At 54.8% G+C, this 25,452-nt stretch overlaps 1 protein-coding gene across 1 annotated transcript in view; it reads left to right on the top strand.

Moving 5' to 3' along the window:
* Window positions 1-25,452, top strand: part of CDH23 (cadherin related 23) — a 388,322-nt gene that overhangs the window by 293,778 nt on the left and 69,092 nt on the right. The window contains exons 28-37 of the mRNA XM_068981694.1: window positions 1,191-1,251; window positions 2,148-2,296; window positions 6,920-7,055; window positions 8,556-8,944; window positions 9,772-9,873; window positions 10,188-10,190; window positions 13,998-14,147; window positions 15,173-15,301; window positions 16,487-16,615; window positions 17,716-17,943. Coding sequence (XP_068837795.1) covers window positions 1,191-1,251; window positions 2,148-2,296; window positions 6,920-7,055; window positions 8,556-8,944; window positions 9,772-9,873; window positions 10,188-10,190; window positions 13,998-14,147; window positions 15,173-15,301; window positions 16,487-16,615; window positions 17,716-17,943 — 1,476 coding nt within the window. The remainder of the gene's footprint in view (window positions 1-1,190; window positions 1,252-2,147; window positions 2,297-6,919; window positions 7,056-8,555; window positions 8,945-9,771; window positions 9,874-10,187; window positions 10,191-13,997; window positions 14,148-15,172; window positions 15,302-16,486; window positions 16,616-17,715; window positions 17,944-25,452) is intronic.

The following is a 25,452-nucleotide window of genomic DNA, read 5'->3' as shown; positions in this document are numbered from 1 at the left end:
CAGCAATTATATCTAATTTGCCCATCAACCACACAAGGTTGATTATCACTGTACCTACTGAGGCTCAGTGAGGTTATTGTATCCATGGCCACATAGCCAGTAAGTGGCAAAGCCAGGGCTTGTGCTTGGGTCTGCCTGACCCAAACCCGCTGTTCCTTTCACACCAACAGACTCTGTCCTCTGCACCATCAACATGTTCTTCAAAGCCCATAGACACACAGCACAGGGTTGACGTGTTGCTGAGGACAAGAGGGCAGATCCAGGGAAAGGGCGAAAGTCCCGGGGGTTACACAGCAAGTCGCACGTAAGGTGGCCCTGTGGGAGCCTGCCCAGCCACGCAAGCCCAGGCCTCTCTCTGCATCACTTGGCAGGGGTATGTTCTGCTTCTTTCCAGTGGGTAGTGGGTAGTGGGTAGAGGAGGTATTTAGCTCTTGGTTTGACGGGACAGACCTCAGGGCCATCTGTGGCTCTGCCAGCAGCCTCAAGGTCACATGCTTTGTCAGAAGGGCTAAGCACTGGGCATTCTCAGAGTGAGAAGAGCACCCCCAAGTCGCACTGGAAATAGGGCATAAGCCTGAGGTGCAACCTAGCAAACCGGGGTGGGCTGGAGCTACACTGGAATGATCATGTGTGTGAATGGACGTGGAGCCATTCCCTTGGCAAGTGGGGTTTCTGGGTTTCCACAATGTGGCTGTTACAGTGTACAATATACTCTTTGGGAGTTGTAGTATATACAGTGCCAGGCTGGGAGCCAGAATAGCTTCAGACCAAGAAAGTGTGGGCAAGGAGCAGTTGTGCACCCCACCTACCCCAGGTGAGTCTCCTGGACTCTCAGAAGGCTGAAGGAGGGAACCGTGGAGGGCCAAGCTGAGCTAGCCAAGCCTGGATCCAGAGAGCCGTGGTGCTCCTTCTCGCCCTTGCTCACCAGGAGCCTGGAGGAGTGTCAGGAGAAAGAGCTGGCTCGTCTCCTGCCACGGCCAGGGCAGCCCGGGGCCATCAACAGACAGGTGTCCTCATAGGGAATGAGAGAAATGTGTCCCTCTCCTCTTCTACACCCCCAGCTTCATGGGAAGCTGGGTTTGGGCAGGACAGGCTTGGGGTGGTGTAAGGAAAGGGGAGGGACTCCACAAACACCTTCTCTGCCTATGGGTGGAATTTGAGGAGTAACCACGTGTCTCATTCTCCCTCAGCTAAAAGCCGCAGATGCAGATGAGGGCGAGTTTGGGCGTGTGTGGTACCGCATCCTTCACGGTGAGTAGGCTGCCCTAGGATGGCAGGGGGAGGTGGTTCCTGCCCCAGGGTAGCAGAGCTTCTCTAGGCTGCCAAGGGTCTGGGAGACAGGTCAGAGGGAGGAATGTTCTCAAATCATTTGCACCAAGTTGGTCGTGTTTTCAGTGAGGATGCATTTGACTGCTGTGCTAAGTTCTTCAAGTCCCACAGTGGGATATCACCCTGACAGAGGGGAGCTCGAAGGCCAGAGCAGCCCAGAGCAGTGAGCTCCCAAGACACTGAGTGTCACTGGCCCAGTGTGTATCACGTGCCCCTGCCTGAACCAGTCACTGTGGCCTTGGACACTGGGACAGCCCCCCACCCCCACCCCGGCACCCTCCCAAGGCTGAGTCTCACTGGGCCAGCTAGAATCCCGGGACCGTGCCTGAACCAGTCACTACGACCCAAGACTACAGTGTGCTGATCTCGCTTCTGGAATCAGGGGTGAGCTCACCCCTATGAGTAGAGGTGGCTGGATCCCAAAGGAAAATGAGAGTCCACAAGATGGGGGAGTGGGTGCTTCCTTACTAAAGCTCTCACAGAGAATTTGATTTGTGTTCCATTCTTTGTAATGCCCCAGTGTCCTCTGAAATAGTGAATCTGCTGACACCTCCGGTTGTGGAGGTCTTGGGACCTCTAGGCTCTCCATAAGGGGGGCACAGAATGAGCGTCTACCCCCTCCCTCAAATCCTGCTAGGCTAGGGCAGTGTGAGGCGAGGCTTCTATACCACTTCAGGCTTCGGCCAAGTGCCTGAGACCTCTGTGAAGAGTCTGCCTTCTGGGGGTCTGGGCTCCCCATCTTCCCTTCCATAACCATGATCCCATAAGCATCCTACTCCAGGGGAGAGCCCATGCATATCCTCTGTCCCTCCACACAGGTAATCAGGGCAACAACTTCCGGATCCACGTCAGCAATGGGCTCCTCATGCGAGGGCCCCGGCCGCTGGACCGGGAGCGGAACTCGTCACACGTTCTGACAGTGGAGGCCTACAACCATGACCTGGGCCCCATGCGGAGCTCCGTCAGGGTGAGGCCAAGGGCGCTCTGGGGCTGGGGTCTTGCACATGGGGCAGCACGTCGTGAAGCCCTGTGTTTTGTTCAGCACTGCCGTCAGGGCTGAGCCAGAGCCTCAGGTGGGCCAGAGGTGGCCAGCAGCTGGGGCCCAGGGTGGGGTGGGGGGATCGCTCATCTGGGTGCTGAATGACACCTGGGCTCAGTAGGGGCGCCTTGGGCTCAGACCCGCCTGGGATCTTGGATGTGTCATTTTGCTCCAAGCCCGAGTTTTTCCAAATGTGGATAGGGGTCAGTGATGCTGATGCCTGTCCTAAAGAATGAGGTATCCTTACTACACTAACCCCTGTATCCACACAGCTCTCTAGTGCGGGCCAAGGGACTCTCACACATGGGATCTTGGAGCTATAGATGTTACCAACTTCATTTTACAAATGAGGAAACTGAGGCACAGAGGAGCCACGTGTGATCAAACCAGGACTTGAGTCCATGTCTTCTGAGTCCAAGTTCAGTGTTCTTTCCATTGAAAGTGTCTGCCAAATATTCCAGTCAGCACACCCAGCTGCCCCATCAGATGTCGTCCTCTCTGCCCTCCTCACTCCCCTCAGGCCTCTCCCCTCTGCAACTGAAATCAGATCAACCCTAATCTTCCTGAGTGGTCAGAACATGCACCCAGATATTCCATTGGCTGGGCCAGGTGTTCTCTCCTGCCCAGTTACAAGGGGATGACAGAGATAAAGGAGATGACCTACACGGTCACCCCCACCCTACCCCACTGCACACTCAGCAACTCACTGCCCCTTCCCCTTAACCAGGTGGAAAGTGAGTCAGACCTTAGAGGTGAAGAGTGGGAGGAAGATGGGAAAAGTTGGGGTGGGGAGCAAGCAGGGACTTTTACCCAGAACTGAGTGGGGCAGAATCAGCTGCTCTTATCGGCCCATCTCCACCCCGCTGTTTCCCTCAGGCTGGAAACAATGAACAGAAGCCTGCCTCGGGTCCCCATCACAAAGAAGGGTGCTGGGGAGCGGGTGACTCAGCCTTGGCCCATCTTCTGCTGTTGCCCCGCAGCTCTGCCCCAGGAAGAGATGGTGAGGGAAACCTGGGTGCTTACGGCTACTGCTCTGAGCGAGGTCTGCACCGAGGGGGTTAGATCCCTCGGCGTTTCATACCTTGGGGCTCTTTAGGACGATTCCAGGGTCCTGGTGACTGAGGGTCACAGTTACCTAAATGTGCACCAAATCAGCCCCACACAGCCACGCTCACCTTCATGACTATGAGATACTGAATCAGAACATGAATAAGTAATCCACCCACTTCAGAGCATGCCCTCAGTGGGGCCAGCTTCAGGCCACAGGGTGACCGATGTCAGCGTGGCTTGGCTTGGCACCTGGACCTCAAGCTGCGTAACCACAGCCCTCCTGCCCCACCCCCACTCACCTCCCTCCCAGGAGCAGGTGGGCACCTCTCTCCAGGGTCTGCTCCTGTCACTGCCTCAGCATTGCAGCTGCAAACCTTTCTAACCAAACAGTGTGCAGCACCCCAGGTACAGTGTAAAACAAAACAAAGCCGAGCTACGCCCATTGGTGCAGGCTGAGACACCCAGAGCCACACCTGCTCAGCCACGCTCTGTTTGTCCTCTCCCCATGAACCCTGCGGAACATTAAGCACCCTCACTCTGGGCCAGGCACTTTTCTAAGTGCCTTCTGTGCTTGAGCTCATTTAAGCCTCTTAACAACCCTCTGATGTAGGCACCGTTATTATACCCATTTTATAGATGAGCAGATTGAGGCAAGGAGGGCTAGGCCAATGTGTTGAGGGTCACACGGCAGTAAGGGTAGACAGAGCCAGGCTTCACACCCAGACAGTCAGCTTAGATCTATTCTCTTAACCGTCTCACAGAAGGTTCACTGCCTCACAGAAGGTTCCAGAGCACAGAAACCACCACTGCCTTATGCCCAAGAGTCATTTTTAAGGTGGGGATTTGGTTGCTTGCCCACAGGGTCAGAACTTGATGGCCCTTATTATACACAGCTCCCACACCCCTGAGCCCAAGAAAAGCCAGGACCTTCCTGAAGACAGTCTGGGGACGCCAGCTTTGCCCTGGACTCATTTCCCCAGCAGCAGCAAAGTTGGCTTGAGGGGCCATCCACAATCTTCAGGTCGGAGACCAGGACAGCACCTATGAGGGGCCAGGGAGTGAAATGATAGAGACTTGGGGCCTTACATGCATACTGCGCGTGTGCACACACAGTCTCCTGACTCGTCCCCTCCGGAGGGCACAGCTCTAGACAGAAAGTGGGGCTAGTTCTCCAGGGAGCCCAGCAGCTAAGTCACTGAGCCCTCCTGCTCAGCAGGAACTTGGCAGACCTGTTTCCTGTACATCTGTGTCTCAGGTTCGCAAACCACACACCATTTTGCCTCCTGTCTCTGCTGCTATAAACAAGGCTGAAACCAGCAAGAGGAGAGTGGCATGCAGCCAGTCTTATGCAGGGCCACACCCAGGCTCCATGCTACCTCACTCCTCTGCTTATTGCACTGTCAGACTAGCCCTATTTTTTTCTCCCCATACCTCTTGGAGTCAAGGTCATTTGGCCAAGCCGACTCGGGAAGGGGAAGGCTCACAGTTTAGAAAGATGGATGGGTAGTTTCTGTTTATAGCAAGAGAGTTCTTGAAATTCATCCATGCAAATTCCCCCTCACAGCCACCCATCCCACCCCACCCAGGAGCTCCCCAGCCAAGTTCTTGGTGAAGCCAGACTTAGAAGGTTCTGGCTTGTGAGCAGCTGTGCTCTGGAGTAGGCATGCTAGTTTGCATATTGGGTTCTGGGTGTCTGGACATGAAAATTTGATGACCTAGCAGAACTACAGGGGCCCCAAGAGCAGGGAAGTAGAGAAAACTTTACCCCCAGAGACCTCTCTTCCCCACTACTCTGCCACCCCACTCACTTCATAGTTCTCTGCCACTCAGGCCACCATTTCTGCTTATACCAACAGAAGCCCCTTCATTTCCATCCAGCTAATTCCCCACTAACCCAGGAAGAGAAGTTGAGGCTGATCTGAGGGGCAGTGATCAATCAGAAGCCAAATATGCATGTTCTCAAATGGGACCTTGCTCCGCCATCGGCACTGGGGACCACATGTGAACTCGGTGCTGCGCATCATTGCCCCAGCCCCATTGGCTCCCTGCCTCCTCTGTTGGCAAGCTCCTGCTGGCCCAGGCTCTGTTAGTCTGGAAGGAGGGTCTCTCTCCTGTTCTGGGGCCAGCTCATCCCTAGCATGGAGCAAAGAGTGGTAGGGCTGCTGGACTGGGAACCAGGAGAACCATCACTGTCTTCCCAGCTGTCAGTGACCTTGAGGCCTCGGGCAAGTCCCTCCCCATCTCTGGGCCGCTGTTCCCTCATCTGGGAAAAGAGGCAGGAGCCCTGGGCCTCCCTGTGGTTCATTGAGCACCACCAGCCTCTGACTATAGCTCCCCTCCCCGCCACGCTGGTTCTTCTGGACACAGCCCTGGTCTTACCCCTGTCTGGGCCAGACCTCCTGTGCATGTTCACACGCTCCTGTGAGTGTTGAGAGGAGAGGGGTGCACAAAAAGAAGAGTGAGGTGCTGACCTCTGGCTGTCTCATCTCTCTCCATCTTTCACACTGTGTTTTTGTTTGTTGCTATTGTTGTTATGTAAGACATACATGTTCAATAGGGAGAAATTAGAAAACGTAAATAAGCAGTGATGAAAATTGTGCATAATTCCACAACTCAGAGATAACCGCTGTCTTGGGCTGGGTCTGCAGAAGCCAATCCTGAGACAAGGGTTAGTGTGAACGTGATTAGTAGGAAGTATCGGAAGTGTGCCTGGGAAAAGCCGGAAGGGGCATGGACCAGGAAGGAAAGGCAGCCAGCAAAGTGGAACACAGGAAACTGACTCAGTCCCCCAGGGAGCTCTGGAGGCGGTCATCTCCGCTGCCCATCAGTCAGCAGCTGAGGACGGCCTCAGCCTGAGTGGGCGTAATTCCCAGGCGGCTCCGGCTCCCGGGGCATCTTCTGGCTCCGGCAGCGGGAGTGTGGCTGGTGGGGTGGTGGTAGTCCCCGGCAAAGGGCGGCAGTGTTGCCCACTGGTGGTGAGAGCACCAGAGAGAGCGCGTGAGAATCTGGAGGAGTCTGAGCACCAACAGCCTCTGCTATGACCGTACTTTAAAATGTTTTCATGTCCTTTCTCCCAGAGGTATCTTGGTATTTGAATGGGGTCCCTTTAAACTTTTCAAGCACTTTTGCCAAGTTCTGGCTCATTTTGTCTTCATAACCGTCCAAGGAGGGGCACAGGGTGTGAATTGTTGAACTGATGTTACTGTCTCATAGCTGAGAAGCTGAACAGCCCAAGTTTCACCGATTAGCCACAGGTTCATAGCGGAGTCAAGAGCCAGACAAGATTTGTTCTCTGACAAAATGATATTTAAACAGCTGCCACGTGCCAGTTACTGTGTGAGATGTGGGGACACAGTGACCAGCTAGACAACCCCAGGCCCTCTGCAGAGAGCTCATAGCCAGCCTAGGATCACAGTAACCACATACGCAGGCTCCGGTGGGCCCAGCCCTGGGCTCCCCCGACCCCTACGCTGACCTTTTGACCCTGGCTGGCTCCCACAGGTGATTGTGTACGTGGAGGATGTCAACGACGAGGCCCCGGTGTTCACGCAGCAGCAGTACAGCCGCTTGGGGCTTCGCGAGACAGCGGGCATTGGCACGTCAGTCATCGTCGTCCGAGCCACAGACCGAGACACGGGTGAGGCCGGCGGGAGGAAGGCAGGGAGTCCTTTCCCCAGAGTGGCCCGCCCCGGCTCAGGCCCCCTCTCCCGCAGGGCCTGGCATCCTCTGGTTGCCTTGCGCTCGCCCATTCAGTGGCTCCCAAGTGGGCAGGGCCTCCTGGGACAGTTTTGATGGGATCCCCACCAGATTCCCAGTCCCAGGGGGAAAGGAGCCTGGGAAGTGGTCCTGGTTTCAGAGAGAGGAGAGGTCACAAGCTGGGGAAGTCCAGGTTCGTCATCCCAGGACCTGGCAGCTCCGGGCTAACCTTTGGCTAGGGGCTGGGCAGGGCTGGGAGGGGTGAAGTTCTTGTACAAAAGCTGGCTGAGGCCTGTTCCTCCAGCCAACACAGCACAGAGCCTGGCGCACACACATTTAACAGAAGCCAGTGTCCTGTTCTACAGGGCAGTGGACATCCCTGGAGTCCTAGAGGTGGCCATTGTTAACAGTGCCAAGTGAAGGAGAAAGGCAGTCAGGTCACTCTGGCCCTCTTTACAGGGCCTAGTTATCTAGGCCTCTGCCCCAGGCCAGGGATACAGCCAGAGGAGACCCCTTCCTATCCTTCTAGTTTCCCAGATCCTGCCCTTCTTTCATGTCAGCTGCTCTGGTGGCTTCCAGCCCAGCCCCTGTCAGCATCCCCAGCTCATTCCTGGAGCATGGGATGAGAAACAGGCGGAGAAATAGGCCTGAAAACTCCTGGTGGTTGCTCCCCCTTAAAGGGCAGTTTTATACAGTGCGGGTCACACGGACATTGCTGGGGGATAATGGTTCAAGTCCTTTTCTGAGTCAGGAATATGTTTGAGAAACTAGTGAAAGCTATGGATCCCTTCCCAGAAAGAATGCACCTAGAATTTTACAAATAATTTCAAGGAAGTCTGGGATTTCCTGAGTGATTTTATAACCATCGTCTCTGAAGTCTTACTTCAGCTAAGAAATCCCAACTTTAGCTCTTGGATGAAGCATGTACTCCAAGGCCACAGGGACTGGGGGTGGAGGGAGTGGGCAGAACAAAGAAAGGTGACTCTGGCGCTGGAACCCTTTGGCTGGAGGGACCAAATGAAGGCTTAGCCACCTCTGAGGACGTTGCCCCGTCTAACACTTTCTAAATCAAAGCCTCCACTATAGAAGAGATCCCTAATTACCCCACCGTCTCCTTGTCCAAATACCCAGTGGAGGTACTTGAACCTGCATTTTAGGACTCTAGGAGTTGAGTCCTCCACTGGCCTCATCTCAAGGCCAGACCCCAGGGGAGACAACAGTACATGCCGGGCCTTGCCATCCTTGACCGTGACCGCATCCTCTGTGTTTCTCTTGGGAAAATGCTACCCACAGAGGTAGGGGGTGGCGCACACTGGGTAGGCAGGCCAAGGCCCATCGCCCTGTCCCTCTGGGACAGCAGTGGGTGTGCTGGGGCAGCTCGTAAAACCACAAGGCAGCCCACCCCCGCCTGGACTGCACAGCCTCTCGCATCCTCCTGCAGGGGACGGAGGCCTGGTGAACTACCGCATCCTGTCGGGCGCTGAGGGGAAGTTTGAGATTGACGAGAGCACGGGGCTTATTATCACTGTGGATTACCTGGACTACGAGACCAAGACCAGCTACCTGATGAATGTGTCCGCCACTGACCAGGCAGTCCCCTTCAACCAGGGCTTCTGCAGCGTCTATGTCACTCTGCTCAACGAGCTGGACGAGGCTGTGCAGTTCTCCAATGCCTCTTATGAGGCTGCCATCTTGGAGAATCTGGCACTGGGCACCGAGATTGTGCGTGTCCAGGCCTACTCCATTGACAACCTGAACCAGATCACCTACCGCTTTGATGCCTACACCAGCGCCCCGGCCAAAGCCCTCTTCAAGATAGATGCCATCACGGTGAGGGAGGCTGGGGACAGGCACAGCCAGGGCTCCCTCTGAGGGCAGGGAGTGCAGTTCCTTTAAAGCTAACCAGCGTTAATTGAGCTCCTTCTATATGACCAGCACTCTCTTCTTTGTCATAAACATCCTTTTAACATGTAGTGATAAGATAAAGTTTATACATAGGCAACGTGGTGTCTTCCTATTAACTAGACAATGCAAGTTGTGCAAGTCGTCACATTTCCCTTTTTACCTTGGCTGTTTAGGAAGCTCAGATAGAAATTTAGGGCATCACTGCAATAGCTTGTCGTAGCTAGGTGTCTAGCGCAGCTATGTCTTACCTACTGCCTAGACCTTACTCTGCCAACTTTGCTTTAGTGGGTCTTCTGTCAGAATCCCTTCTCTGAAATTAGGCAAGATAGTAATTGCTGCAGTGTGCCGGGCCTTGTCACAGGGCATGCTGGGGGCTCAGAGATGAACAAGACCTTTCCAAGCCCTCAAGGAGCTCTCAGGCTAGGAGCAGCAGAAGCAGGAATAATCTAATATGCAGATCAGAGCACCACAAGGAAAGGTATGAAAAGAACTATGGTAAAGGGGTAATGGAGCACCTTTGGGGCCCGAATAAGAGAATGCCGTACCTGGCTGGGGAAGCGGGAAGCCTGCGTGGAAGAGGTGGTATCCAAGTGGGACTGAGAGAGAAGTAGGATATCGGTGGACAGAGCTTCGTGGAGAAGTAGACCAGCAGAGGGAGTGTTGTGGAGGTGGGAAAGTGGGCCGACCGTCCAGGGATGGCACAGGACTGCTTGGAATACAATGTCACTGTCCATCTGGCCCCCCCTCTGCAGGGTGTGATCACGGTCAAGGGCCTGGTGGATCGGGAGAAAGGTGACTTCTACACTTTGACGGTGGTGGCAGACGACGGCGGCCCCAAGGTGGACTCCACTGTGGTGAGTGGATCCCTGGGTGAGAGTCCTCAACGGGTACAGCCCATCTCCGGTCCAAGGCCCCCCAAACCCACATCTTTGCCAGCCACCCAACCTGCAGGAAGGGAGTGGGTGAGGGTTTCAGTCGCCCGGGGATGGCGCTGCAGCCAGCCGTGCCACGCCTTCCAGGCTGAGACCTCAGACCAGTGGGAGAGGGGTGGCGTCCTCGACAGACCACTGCTCCCGGAGCAGGGGCTGGAAGAGCTGGGACTGATAACCACCTGCATCTTTCCTCTTTCTCTCCCTCGGCCGCCTCCTGCCACCTCTGCCATCTACAGAAGGTGAGTAACCTGTGGACTGGGCTCTCCCTTGTGGGCTGTCCGTGGCCAGGACTGGCTTGGGTCCTGTGAGCTGCTGGGCCTTCCTGCCTCTCCTGGAGAGAGGGCATGTGGACAGGCCTGCCGCTGGTCCCTGCTCAGACCCCTCCCAACCTCCCCAGCCCATCCACTCTCACACCTGAGCCCAGGCCCCTCTCAAGCACGAACTCCACATCCGGCTCCACCCTCTCTGCCCTCTGTGTCCCGACACACCTCCCATGCGGCCTGGGTGGGTGTTGCACTAACATGCGGTGGGTGAAACACACCGTGGAAGGAACACTGCGGCCTCATCCCGGCTCTGCTCCTCAGTGGCTGTGTGACGTGCACCAGCTTCGCGTCCTCTCTGTGCTTCCTCCCATCGGATCTAAAGTGGGGACCATGCTAGCTGCCCTGCCCTCCTCAGAGCATGCAATGGAGAGAGCAGATAGGAGGCCTCTGTAAACTAGGAGGGGTGATGGAGCAGCGCCTGTAAAGGGGCCCCTTCCCTCTCTTGGGGCTGGTGTAAGGAATGTGTTAGAGTAGTCATGTGAAGTAGGGCACCAGTCCCAAGGCCTGGGGAGTGCTAAGAGGGTCAGTGGTTGGCATATGGTGTGAGTCACTACCCCGAGGACTCTCAGAAAAGACACAGAGACCTTGTAGACTGGGAGGAGGGTGACTGCTGAGGCTGAAGATGTTAGGCAAGATTCCTAGGATAGGAGAGGTGACGACCTCAGGCTAGGCATGGATAAGGAGGTGAGACCCGGGGGCGGGTTATGAGGTGGCCTCCTGCCATGTCAAGGAGAACATTATGGATTCGGCCTGGACTCCAGCCAGACAGGTCTGAGGCCATCTGTAGACTGTGTAGGGTGTCCAGCTGGTCATTAGCCTTGGTTACAGCCATGCTTTCACCCCTGCTGAGTCCCTTCCACCTTAGCCTCAAGGAGGAAACCAACCTGATGTCAAGGCTAAGCGCCAAATGCAGCTGCTGTGCCTTGAGGTGCTGACTCCAGGGGCCCTGGTTGCGGCTAGGGCCGTACCCAAAAGACCCTGTCATCCACGGGGCCAGCCTGGGGTGAGTGAGGCTACAAGCAACTGGGAGCTCACCCAGCTTCTGCGACCCCTGTCCCTGAGGGCAGCCAGTGAGCAGAGCCCGCAGGCGGCAGACGGGGGGCAGGGGCTCTGTGTCCTGCAGCTCCCAGTGAGGCCCCTGGTCTTCCAGGAGGTTCAACAGGGCCCCTCACCGAGCCCCAGCAGCTTCACCCATAAAGCGGGCCCAGTCGTCCCTTTTCGCTGTTGTCAAGGGACATTCCCCGCAGGGTGCCAAAGCCCCTCAGGGGGCCAGGCGGCCACTTCCTGTGCTCAGGCCGGCAAGGGCGTTTCAGAGCACACACTCCTGCGTGGGCCCCTGTATTTCTAGTCCCTTCACCGTCTTCCAGGAAGCAGGACCCACCCTGCTTTGTTCTGCCCTGGCTTCCTCTCAGAGGCTCCCAGAGCCACTGGCCCAGATACACCAGCCCTGTCAGCCCCAGACTTGGAGGTGTCGGGGTGGAGGCAGGCTGAGGGACCTTTTAAAGGCACCACCATTTCCTCTGTGAGGCCGGAACCCCCAAACCACAGCTCACCTACACCTGACTCCTCCCCAGTCCCAGCAGCCCCTGTGGCCCTAAGACGGGTGGGGAGGCAGCCGGAAGGGGCAGGCTGGGCGGGGACAGCTCTGCTGTAGGAGCTCTGAGTAATATTCTTGGGGTTTTGAGGGATAGGCGTGGGGATATTTGGACCATGAGACCCTGGGTGAGGGCATAGACCCATGGCTCCTTCCTGTAGATCTTGGTACCTGCTCTCCCTCCTCACTCACTGATGCAGATTCCCCATTGCCGGAGCACATCATCAGAGCAGTAATCCTAGAGAGAGCACCTACTGTGTGCCAGCCTCTGGGCTGGCTTAGGGTATATGCAACAGGAAGCCAAAATCAGACGCAGCCTCTGCCTTCACAGACATAAAATAGAGGAGGGGAAAGACACTGATCAAATCACCACACTGATAAATATATGCCACAACAGAATGGATAATAAGATATCAGGGAAATCGAGGAAGGCTTCCTGGAGGAAGTGATTCAAGCTGAGATTCCTCAGAAAGCATAGAGAAGGAAGCGCATTTCAGGTGGAGGAAATGGCATGTGCAGAGGCCCTGATGTGAGAGAAAACATGGGAATTCCCCACAAGACCTTGGCCAGAGAGAGAAGAGTTGGGGAGAGTGCTTCCCGGATGGCCCAGAGGGTAAAGAATCTGTCTGCGGTGCAGGAGACACAGGAGACGTGAGTCCAATCCCTGGGCCAGGAAGCTCCCCTGGAGGAGGAAATGGCAACCCACTCCAGTATTCTTGCCTGGAAAAATCCCATGGACAAAGGAGCCTGGCAGACCACAGTCCACGAGGTCGCAGAGTTGGACACAACTGAGCAACTAAGACACACAGATTGTGGGGGGCTTGTTTGTTTCCCCCCTGAGAACAGCGTGGTAGACATTATTATGCCCATTTCGCAGGTGAGCAGACTGGGGCTCTAGGACTTCACAGAACTCCCTGACGAACCTTCGTGATGGATAGGCAGCGTCTTGTCAGACCGGACGCAGGGCAGGGACCACTTTTTGCTGCACCATCACTTTTTGTTGGCTCATTTATTCCTTCTAGCATCCTAATGCTGTAGGAAATGGAAAATCAGAGAAGTTGAATAACTTTTGCCATATCACACAGCTATCAAGAGGTGGAATTGGCCCTGCTGTGAAGCCTGGGTTTGTTCCCTACATTTCTGACAGCTGCCTAAGCTTTGGAAGTGTGGTTAGAACTGAGAAGGGGGAAATCCTGATTAGGAAGGAGGGGGCATGAAATGGAACGTTCTCTGCATGGCGGCGAGCTTCGACAGGTTCCCCATGGAGTTCTCTGCACACCAGGGAACAAGTAGACCCGGGAGCCCGGGAGCCCCAGGCCTGAGGGAAGAGAGTGAGGTGGTGGGGAGGCCTGGCTTGGGATTGCTAAACCCTGAGCCTGCTTCCCTCCCACCCCAACTTCAGTCCCCTCATCAGTGAACCTGAGGGGCACCTATGACTGGCTGCATGGCCCATGGCCATCCATGGGCTGGAAGCTGCATCCACAGCTGGGCCTTCTCTCCAGGCTTGCTCTTCAGACCCTGCAGGAGAAGCCTGAGCTTCAGGCACAAAACAGTGTGCTCTTTGCATGCAACTTACATGTCCCCTGTTTTCATCTGGTAGTTGGAAAATTCCCTCCCTTCCCTCTCCACATTGGGACCACCAAGCCACCTGTGTCCCCTCTCCTGCTCTTGAGCCCTGTTTCTTTCCCTCAAAAGGTGCAAATGAAGAGGCCTTTGGGCAATACCTGGTTACCAGGTGTGTTTTAGCTGGGCTGCACAAAAAAAAATTTTTTTAATTAATCACCACCTAATTCCACATAAAAATCTGGATTTCTTAGTTCCTTTTGAAAAACAGGAAGCTATGCCAATGCCAGGCTGACACACCCTCACAAATTGGAGCTAAGTAGCTTCCATTTCCTTTAGCCAGGGCTATGCCTTCCAGTTCTCCCAGGCCGCACCACTTCTGAGTGCCCTCCAGCCCCCTGGCACCAGACTCTCAGAAGAAACGCACTCAGGGCCTCTGTATCGAGTCAGGTTGGCCTAGGCAGGCTCTGAAAGCTTGCTGACCTGCGGAAACTGATTGGAGGTGTGGTCCCTGCTGGGCCCAAGAAGGGAAGGAGGTGGAGGTCTCTGGGCATGTTCACTCCCAGGTCTACATCACTGTGCTGGACGAGAATGACAACAGCCCCCGGTTCGACTTCACCTCCGACTCAGCGATCAGTGTGCCTGAAGACTGCACCGTGGGCCAGCGCGTGGCCACTGTCAAGGCCCGGGATCCAGACGCTGGCAGCAACGGGCAGGTGGGTACCAGTGAAATAGTCCAGAGCCGCGCTGTGAGCGAGGGCTCCCATAGCCGTTCAACCAGAGGGGTCACTGGAGCCGTCCCCATCCAGAGCAGGAGCAGGTCGTCCAGGCTCTGCCGGGCCCTGAGCAGATGACCCTGCCCTCACTGCAGTCCATGTCCAGGGCTGGAGACAGAGCTGTCAGCCCTGCCTGGGTCCTAGGGACATGGCACCCATGGCTGGTCATAGCTCAGCCCCCGCAGCGAGCTGAACACAGAGGGTTTTAACCTTTCCATGACCCCTTGGTCACCTTATCCACAAACCACACAGCATCTCACCCCAGGGGCCAGCCCTCCCCACACAGCCCCGGGCCTCAAGAGGACACACTCCTCCCCCTGCTTCTCGGGCCCCCCCCCCCAAACCGCTACAGGTTGGGGCACCCCCGAGCACAAGGGAGAGGGCTGACAGAGCACGCCAGTCTTCACACCACTTTGATCTGTCCTACAAACTGAACCGTGTTGGAGGAGGTTTCCACCATTTTTTAAATGCCTGGACACCTCTAGGGGGCTCTAGAGTCAGAAGCCTGTGGGTTCAAATCCTTGTCCTCTTGGACACTTGTGAGCTGTGTGACCTTGCCAGCAGCTTCTGGTTCCTGCGCCTCCTCTCTGAGCTGAGGAGGACAGCTCCTTTATCAGGCCTGTTGTGAGAGCCGGACAGAGCCCACGTGACACCAGGGCTGTGCCTCTCCCTGCAGGGGGCTCAGTGCTTCCCTGCCCCCCACCTTGGGAAGTCACCTGTAGTGGGACTCACACCTGCCTTTCTGGCCCCAGGCCAGTATGCTCACATCATTCCCCATCCCCTGGAGCCCCCTCAGTGGACCCCATTTTGAGGGATATAATCACTTCTGCATAAAACACATTCTTCTCAATTGCCCAGGCTGAGCAGAGGGCGCTGGTAGACAGGGGAGCGCACCTTGGCTTGGCCAGCTTCTCGTCCTCTCCGCTGCTTCACCCTCACCCCTCACCCTCTCTCTTCCCTGACAGGTGGTCTTTTTTCTGGCCTCTGGTAACATCGCTGGGGCCTTTGAGATCGTCACCACCAACGACTCCATTGGCGAAATATTTGTGGCCAGACCCCTGGACAGAGAAGAGCTGGACCAGTACATCCTCAAGGTGGGCAGCAACCCCTTCCATCCCAAGAGAGCTCAGCCCCTCAGCACGCCCTGGTGGTCAGCTTCCCGCATCACCAAGTACCGTGGGGCAGGCAGCACCCCTTAGGGCCAAGAGCATGATCAAGGCTGACCTGGGAAAAAAGGTGTGCTGGAAGGGGTCCCTGGACCCAGAGTAGGAAGCAGGAGGGGTGGTCGTCCCTGCTGCAAGAGCCAGGAGAGAAAGCCTGGCAGCTGACAGAGCACTGGCTCTCCCACAGGCACACTGTGAGCAGGGCAAGTCTTGGTCTACTCTGTCTGGGCCTCAGTTTCCCCTCTTATGCAAAGGGCAGAAAGACCTGACTTCCTCTGCTGAGGTGAGACATAAATGCAGGTGAGGAATCCCGAAGGCCTCCGGTATTGCTGAACTGCTCCGGCTACCGTGTTTCCTGGGGCTTCCCAGGTGGCTCTGGTGGTAAACACCTCGCCTACCAACACAGGAGTCGCAGGAGATGTGGGTTCAATCCCTGGGTTGGGTGGATCCCCTGGAGGAGGGCATGGCAACCCACTCCAGTATTCTTGGCTGGAAAATCCCCATGGACAGAGGAGCCTGGCGGGCTACAGTCCATAGCATCACAGAGTCGGACAAGGCTGAAGTGACGTAGCACGCACGTATCCACTGTGTTTCCTGAGGGGTCTCTGGGGACCCCAGAACCGTGCTTCTGCAGCGATCTGAGCTCTAGCACACTGTAGGCCTCCAGAAAATATCAACGCTCCTAGGGACAGGCTCAGTCTATGAGCCTGAGGATTCTCGCTCATTCCTGAAAAGATGATTTGAAGCTCTTTCCCTATTTGCCAGAGAGCAGATCTGAGTGCATGGAACAGAGGCATAGAAGCTAAACACAGGAGCCGTGGGTCTGGTTGTAGGCCCAAGGTTACAGTCGGGGCCAAAACAGGGAGGGAAAGACTAAACACATTAGTGTCGATTGCAAAGACAGGTCTCCAAACAGACGAGAATTGGGCAACAATTGTTTGCAGCATGGGGCAGAAGGTGCAAACCCTGGGGAGAGTCGAAGGGCCAGGGGGCCGGGATGGGCCAGCAAGTCTCTCTGACCTCGCAGTCCTCCCCACTGAGCAGACAGCCCATCTGGACTCCTCCTCATCCAGCCCCCACCTTTTAGCCCTGACTCCAGTCTCCCCCTCCTTGCAGATTGTGGCGTCCGACCGTGGCACCCCTCCACGGAAGAAGGACCACATCCTGCAGGTGACCATCCTGGACGTCAATGACAACCCTCCAGTGATCGAGAGCCCCTTTGGATACAACGTCAGCGTCAACGAGGTGAGGGCGGCCCTGGGGCCCATAGAGCTGTCCAGAATGAAGAGTGGGTATGGCCAGCTGTGAAGCACCTGCTTAAATATCTGCCTGGCCCACTGGTCTCTCAGATCATGGGGGTGGAGATATGGCTTACTCTTTCATGGTTCAATCCCTAACACCTGGGCCATGTCCTGGAAACAAACAAAGGGAAAGAAGAAAGTGGCATTTCACCACCAACAGGAAACTGAGGTTTACCTGGGAGAGCTGCCTTGAAATAAAACTGTTCACTTAAAAAAAAAACATTTATTGGCGTATAGTTGATTTACAATATTGTGATAGTTTCAGGTATACAACAAAGTGATTCAGTTATACATATACTCATTCTTTTTCAGATTCTTTTCTCATATAGATTATCGCAGAATATTGAGTAGAGTTCCCTGAGCTATGCAGTTCAGTTCAGTTCAGTTGCTCAGCCATGTCTGACTCTGCGACCCCATGGACTGCAGCACTCCAGGCCTCCCTGTCCATCACCAACTCCCAGAGTCCACCCAAACCCATGGTGCTATAGGTCCCTGCTGATTATCTATCTTATGTATAGTAGGCTGTGTATGTTCCTCCTAAACTCCTGATTTATACCCACCCCTCACCCCCAGTTTCCCCTTTGGTAACCGTAAGTTTGTTTTTGCTATCTGTATGAACAATTCATTTATTATTCAGTCGTGAGATTATGCCGCTCCAGGAAAAGTTTTGCCCAGGCACTAGTGGGTGTGTCAGGTTGGACATTCATGAAGACCTCCCTCGATTCAGATCCTGGCTCTGCCACTGACTGGCTGTGTGATTTGCACACATTCCTTTCCTGAACCTCAGTTTTTGCATCTGTAAATAGGGTGACCTAATCTATAGCATTGTAAGAGGACTGGATGTGTTCACGAAGGCCGAGGCATGTAGTAGGTACCCGCAGGATGTTCGCCACCATCATCTTTATCTGCCTCATCGTTGTCCCAGGGTCATCAGAGCAGAGATTTCTAGAGGTCCAAGTCTTGGGCTCCCGAACAGGAGCAGGAGCTAGACTGTGCCCCAAAGGCCTTGAACCCGGAATGACCACTTTCTTGCTTTCCCCCCAGAACGTGGGCGGGGGCACTGCTGTGGTCCAGGTGAGAGCCACCGACCGTGACATCGGGATCAACAGCGTCCTGTCCTACTATATCACCGGGGGCAATGAGGACATGACCTTCCGCATGGACCGCATCAGTGGCGAGATCGCCACTCGCCCCGCCCCACCGGACCGCGAGCGTCAGAGCTTCTACCACCTGGTGGTCACCGTGGAGGACGAGGGCACCCCTACCCTATCGGTGAGTGATCAGGGGTGGCCGCTGGGAGAGGAGCGTGGCAGAGGGCAGCTCTGCGCTCTGTGCCATGGGACAAGATGGGTAGGAGTGGAATGCCACGGGCCAGTGAGTATGCAACAACTGCTTTATCATGCCTTGAATCCCTCAGCCTGTGAGTACTTTATGGAGGGCCTGTGTGTGCCAAGCTAGGGTGCCAGTTCACTTGCTTCTGCAGCCACTCTGAGCCTTGATTTAGCCATGTTTGCTCACCCAGGGCAGTGCTAGGAGACCATGCAGAGTGAACCTGTACCTCGGGGTCTGGCCAGCTTACACTCCGCCGGCCAAGTGTGCTACATATCTGTGGGCCTCTGTGCCAAATGGGAAAAGGTGCCCTCTGGCCTCTTCCCCTGCGTCGTGTTGGTGTAACATGCTGTGGCAACATTTCTGGGTCACGGGGCTCATGTCTGTGATCCAGCCTGGTGCGTGAATGGGTGGGGCCGCTGCCCAAGGCAGTGTGCAAAGTCTGCAGAGTTGGAGAAGGAGGTGGGGCTGGATGGTGATGCCATGTGGGGCGATGGGCTGGGGTGTGATTTCTACTGTGAGCTGGCTGCATGATCATGAGCAAGTCAGGACCTCTCTGAATATTGGTTTTATCATCTATAAAAGAGAGATAATATCTGCGTCATAGGTGGTATGTGGGGAATTGAGTTAGTTCTTGTCTGTGAAAGCGCTTGGTAAGCCATGAGGAAGAGAAGTGTATCAGCTATCTTATCACCACAATATTCCTGCATTCAAAACCAAACCAAAGAGGCATTAACAACCATTGACTTAGCTCCAGTTCTGCAGGCTGGCAGTGGAGACCTGGCTTAGCTGGAGGGTGGTTCTGCTGCCAGCTGGGCTCCCACATGTGTGTGTGGGCAGCTGTGTGTGTCAGTTGGATAGCTGTTCTTTTGGGGGTAGGTTGCCAATCAGCTGGGATAACAGGGCAACTGGGCCACCTCTCTCTCTCCATCTAGAAGGCTAGTCCATGCTGGTTCATGTGGAGCCAGAAAAGGTCCAGGGGAAAGAGCAGAAGCATGCAAGGCCTCATAAGGCCCAGGCTTGGAGCTGAACACGGTTGCTTCTGCCACATTTCTGTTTGCCACAGCAAGTCAGAAGACCAGCCCAGGTTCAAGATGTGGGGAAATAAACTTGATCTCTTGAAGGAATGAACTGCAAAGGCACATTGCACAGAGCGTAGATACAGAGAGGTGTAACCATTGGGACATTTGTGTAATCTGTTTATCCTAAGCACCCTGATTGTAAATGAGACCTCAGCTCCATCCTTCTGCCCCTCAAAGGTGACTCTGTTAGACCCCTCTCCTCGGCAGTAGCACTATGGACTGTGGGGTCAGAGCAGGTCTGAGCTGGGCTTTTTATGTGGAGTTTCTCTGGGGAGGATGGTGGAATTGGGCCAATCCAAGGAAACCACATCCTGAAGACCCCAGGATGATAGTAATCACTTCAACCAATCACACCCAGTAAGCCAAACAGAAACATATTTACAGAACACATATAACTAACTACTAAGGGCAGGACAGGTAGGGTATCATTTGTTGTGGCGACACGGAGGGACTCAGGTTTTTTATGTGGCAACCCCTCTGTACCTGCACCTAGCTTCAGAGTGAATCATCTTCTTGGTCATCTCTCCAATAGCATTTAAAGATGTGTTTGATTACAAGTAACAGAAACTCGAATATGGATTCATAAATAAATGAGAATACATTTTTATCACATAACAGCAATTCTGCAGACAATTACAAACTTTGATTTTGTGCTCAGTGATGTCAGAGCTAATGTTTCTTGTCCTTTCCCTTATGGTTGCAACATGGTTGCTATAGCTCCAGCCATCATGTCAGCATTCAAGGCATAAAATGACAAAAAAAAAAAAAAACAAAGAGCCGTGCAAGCAATTTCTGCCTTTTTATCAGGAAAGCACAAAATTTTCTGGAACTATTCTCCAGAGTTCTCTTGTGACTCATTGGCCAGAAGAGGTACTCAGGGGCACCCTAGCTGTAAGGAGGTTGGAAAAAATGAGGGACAGGATTGTTGGGATTGGCTTATTACTTGGAGGCCACATATAACACTGCCTCAAATAAAAGTAGGGCTCTGTTCACAAGAAGGAGATGGGCAGCTCAGCATTTGCCACGCTGCTCTTCTTCATCCTGACCTAGGCCAGTGCACACACTACTCTCATGCCCACTCCCCATGCTTCCCCACACCCCACAGTCCTAGAGTTTCCCGGGGAGGCAGTAGGTGAGACCCATAATATTCTAAGACCCTGAGTTGGGGAGGCAACATCTGGTTTCCTTTTGGTCCCAGGAAGAAATGAGAATTTGAGAAATGTGAAATCACCCTAGCCACATTTAACCACCCAAAATGAGTGGGCTACTCCCCAAGCAGTCCCCACAGAACTTGGGGCTGGTCCCCATGGTCAGAAGTTTCATCTGTTGACCATACCCTCTGTAGAGATCCATCCGAGCCCAGTGGAGACCCACAGGCACTGCCTCCTCAGACACACAGAGCATTCTGGCCCTCCTTGAAGCAGGTCTCAGCCTGTTCAGCTCCCTGGTAGGAGTGTGGGAATTTGGGTGGTGAGAAATGCAGGCTCCTTTTGTCTGCCCTCCTCATCCTGGTCATCACTAACTCTGCTCCCAGAAAACACCTTCAGGATGACCAAGATCAGGGATGGGGGTGTATGTACATGTGTGTATATGGCTCCTGGGCCAATATGAAATAGCCAAACAGCATCAAGTACCAGCTGGGGAAACATTTCTAGGAGAAAACTTTTAAGTCAAAATGAATCCATCCCTTCAAGTTTTTTTCTGCTTCTTCATGTTGCGAAAAGATCACTTTTGACTTGATATTTTTTTGGCAACACCACAGTAAAGAAATGCAGGGATCGCAGGAGCATTGTTGAGAACTTAGCCCTGGACCATGTTTGCTCAGCTATTCAGCCAGCCGGCATTCCCTGAATACCCACTCTGTGCCAGGCCCCAGAGATACAGAGACAAAGCCAGTGTGCCACAGTGAAGTGCAGCGAGTAAGGGAGACAGTGAGGCCAAGGTGTAGGTGGGGCCTTGGGGAAGGCTTCCTGGGGGCAGGTGACACCTGGGCTGTCTAGTCTGACGGTCACAGTTAGCACAACAAAGGGGGGAAGCATATTCTGGATCTGGGCATCAACCCGAACAAAGGCCTCGGAGCAAGTGATAATCCAGGGCGGGTCCAGGGAGCCGCAGGTGGTCTAGACCCAGGGCAGCATTCAGAGCCCAGAGCAGGGCTCTGTCTACATATTCTCCCCATGAGGTGTCTGCGGCAGGCCCCAAGGGCTGGTGCCAATGCTTTCTCAGACATCCCCTTCACTCCCTCCTGCCCCAGCTAAATTAGAACCCTACAGCCACTGCCCCCAGCTCCCCAGAAATGGCATTTGTCTCCAAGGAGTGCTGGACCCTTGAAGATTTGCTGCCACTGACCAGACTGTCACGTCTGGACTATGAACCTGCCAGGGTCATGAGTGCCCCCAGGCCAAAGGTGACCAGTGAAGGGGCCTTCTCTGCTATTGTGCAGATTTCTCTGGAGGAGAGTTTGAAGAAGTAGGATCATTCCATCCTCTCCTAGGCCAACCAGAGCCCCAAGAAGCCTCGGACCAGCCATCTCAAAGTTTCAGGAAAGGCCACCATGGTTTAACAGGGTACATACATCTGTCTAAAGACACCCATCAGACCCACATGCAGTCCTCTTGTTCCCACCTATAATTATCAGCCCTCAGAGGTAGCACAGGACCAACCTTCCTGATGGACAAGAGCAAGTTAGAGTTATTAATTCATTATTTCATCCGTTCATTCAACACTAAACATGTGCCAGGCCTATAAATCAGAGATGGGTTGGACACAGCTCCGCCCTCACAGAGCTTACAGTTAGTGGGGGGAAATAGACACGTAACAGAGAGCTGACAACCCTCAGATGTGACAGAGTGCTAGAAGTTCAGAGACAGGAGCCATGGAAGGCGCTGGACAAGGCATTTGCCTCCATGTCTTAAAGGATAAGGCTTCCTAAGCAGGAAGGTGGGATTTGGCTACAAAGTCTCCCTAAAACCAAGAGAAATCCTATATGCAAGCCCTCCCGTCTCTTCTTTTCTCCCTGGGCTCTCCTCCACCCGTTTCCTGAGAGCAGAGCTTTCCTACAAACAGCCAAGGCCATCCCCACCCCACTCTCAGCCCCGTATCATCCAGAGCTCAGAACCGCTGGGCTGCAAGGGGGATCCGGGCCAGCCCAGGCCGGTCACACAATGGTGTACCACCCAGCAAGGGAAGTCGTTGTACAGCCTCAGTCCCCAGCCTTGCTCCAGGCCACAGGCAGGCCGGCCAGGCTTGGGGGAGGGATCTGAGTGGCTGTCAGGAGGCCTCTGCGAGAGGAAGGGCTGGGCCGGGGAGGAAGGACGGGAGGCAACTGGGAGGTCAGAAGCTGAGCCCCAGCCACAATGGCACGTTGGCAGGGGAATGGGGAGAGGGAGGTTCCGAGGGGACCTTCCTGCTGTACGAATCACAGCCAGAGGTCAGACAGTCCCAGATAACCAGCCCTGGCTTCTCAGGCTGGTGGGGACCTGCAGAAGACACCTGTTTAGGCAGAAAGACAGGACATCTCCCACCACTTCTGGTACGAGAGCTGCCAGCAATGGCCCCACAAAAGTCTGTGAGTGGGGAATGCTGCTCTTGTCAGCTCACCTCGTATTTTTAAGGCCCAGGGCGCCTCTGTTTATTAAACTTGGGTCCTGCTGCTGTTTATGAAGCCTGCTTCCCTTTGCTCAAGCTCAGGAAAACGCCAACCCAGCCCCTTCCCCGTGCTGCACGCCAAGTAAGCCAGCCTTCTCTGGCCCAGCCTGATTCAAGCCAGGCCCTTCCTGTAGCCCTACTTCTCGAGAATGTTCTGCAGTTGCCCAAATGCTGCACAAGCAACTGGCTCAGTTCCTCCCGGAGACCCTGAGGCTCTGTGGGTAGACAAATTCCTACCTTCCCCATTCCCCGCCCACAAGCAAGTGGGTGCACAGGCTGCCGTGCCCCCTGGGAGTCCTGTGGCTTCAGGGCTGCCAGGCGGGAAGGGGAGAGAAAAGACTGATGTGGAAGGAGTGGAGCCATGGGCTTGTGGGCACAGGCTCATCCCCCGGGCCTGGTATGCACAGTAAGCAAGTCCAAGTCCTGGCCTGTAAGGCAGCTTGCTTTGGTGCAGAGAAAGGAGCACAGGACTGGGAAGCAGGAGACATAGACTTCAGTCCTGGTTCCACATTCAGTTGTGACATGACACAAACCTTTTGGAACCTCAGTTTTCCTGTGCATTAAATGGAACAATAAAACCTTCCAGGGTTTTCTGTGGGAGCAGGGAGTGAGTAGAAACCAAAGAAGTCATAACACCTGAGAAAGTGTTTTGGAAAACCCAGAGTATTATCACAGAAGAGCAAAGATACAGAACACATACTGCCCTTCCCTATCCTGTGCCCAAGGCAGGCATCGGTAGCGGATGTCAGCACTTTCCCATTGAACTATATTGATACTTGAGAATCCCAGGAAGCCATACCAAGAGATCAGAATTGCAAAACAAAGTTAAACCCGTGTCCCTTGACCTGCAAAAGCTCAGGGCACCATTGCTGTTGAGATTCCACGAGGCCCAGACAAAGCTGCAGGAAAACTAGAGCCAGTCGAGAGTCAGAGGTTGCCCTGCCGACTCTGAGTGGTCCAGAGAACGGAACCCTGACATCCTGCTTCAGCCCATCACCCAGTGGCTACGTTTCGGTCATGAGCTCTGCAACAGGGTCCAAAGGGCAGGCTGTTATGGGACCCCTGCCCTAGAACTGCAGAACAGTTCCCTAACCTCCAAAACAGTTAGGGAAACACAGGGGCCATGCAGGAGAGGCAGCCACGCAGCAGGTGCGTTCCCAGTGGAGGACTGGATGGGCAGCGCTTCTGATGGGCTGGGACAGAAGTTCATCTGAGCTGTGAGTGTCAGCTTTTCAAGTGCCCTTTGCACCTAGCAGCCTGGCTGCCATCCCCAGTTCCTCTTTCCGCCACTGTTATTCCCTTGTAGTTCCCTGAGCAAATCTTAGCCCAGCCCCCAGCACAATTAGGCCAGCCCTGTCAACTCGAGCCGACACCCGGAAGGCCTCTTCCAGGAGGCAGGGCACCAGTGCCCCAGCCAGGGTGGAGGGTGACAAGGCCTCTGCAGCCCCCGATTCCTGCACCACAGAGCACTCCCTGAAGAAGCGTTAGCTCCTCTGTCCCAGGTTGCTATGTGTAGGAGGGAGCTCTGGCCAGGCAGGAGCCAGAGTGTCCCCAGGGCTGGTCTTCTGAGAAGGGGGGTTCCTGCATACCCACCCTAGTCTAACACCACAGACTCCCAGGCAGGGCACCCCTGATCCAACAGCAGCATCTCCAGTGGTCTCTGCAGTGTGTTTTCAGAGAGGGTCAGTCTCATGCCCTTCGTCTCTCACTTGCAGGAAATACAGGCAGGAGATCTTTACTAAATGTGAACATCGAGAAAGAGGTTACAGGCCCCATAATTCCTGATACCTCTCTTAACAATGACTTAGTGCCTAAAAACAAATTTCCCTCCCAGGGCTCCTCCCAGCTCCCTAAAGGCAGGCACCGTGCTCTCGCTCCCCTACTCTGTTCCCCACCCCTTCAGTCCACAGGCATCTCCAGAGGCACTGCCACCGGAGGAGAGCACAGAGGGACAACCCGGGTACCCTGCCTTTCCCCACAGCACTGGGGTAGCGGGGAGTGCTTTTAGGGTTGCTAGGGACAGGATGTGTTGTCGTGGATGAAGATGGAGGCTGGAGCTCAGAGTAAATTTCACTGAAAACAGGAAACCACGAAGCTATACGTTCACTAGTAAGTGTCCAGAGACGAGCTCGAGGCCACGCAGGAGGAAGCTGGGGAGGAAGTGTGGTGTCTTTCTACTCCAGGGCCTCCTCCCTTCTCCACGCAGCGGCAGGTGGGCCTGGGGTCTGGCAGCCAAATTCTTAGAAGTTGTCTCTGCCTTGAGGTCAGAGATGAGGTTTGGGCCAGGCCAGCCTCCCCACCAGGCAGGAACATTCTTTCTGAACTGGGGGATGAGGAGTCTAGTCTGTGGGCTTGTCCTTCAACCCCAGGGGTAGCCTGGCCCTGCCTTGAGCAAGTATTACCCTGCCCATCCCTGCCCCTGGGACCCCACAAGCTGTGAAGAGAGCACCCTCTCTTTGTGGCAGCTGGCACTGAGTGTCCACAGCAGCAAAGAAAACAGAGGAGTGGACCCCCAAGGGACAAAGCAGGAGCCAGGGTTCAGTGTTCTGGCCACTGGAGGCATCAGTGCAGTGTTGAGGCCCAAGCCCCGTGTACAGCTCAGGGCCCACGCTGGCCCACAGCCTTGGACCTGAGAAGGGAGCTCCGTGGCTCCAGGCGCAGGCCCGGGGCTCACTGCTGCTGCTCCTCTCCCATCCCCATCCGGGCCAGGGGGAGCACCTCC

Source organism: Capricornis sumatraensis, chromosome 10 (genome assembly GCF_032405125.1).
Source record: "Capricornis sumatraensis isolate serow.1 chromosome 10, serow.2, whole genome shotgun sequence".
Taxonomy (NCBI): Eukaryota; Metazoa; Chordata; class Mammalia; order Artiodactyla; family Bovidae; genus Capricornis; species Capricornis sumatraensis.
The sequence above is the reverse complement of the archived record's forward strand: the minus strand, read 5'-3'. Positions and strand labels throughout refer to the sequence as shown.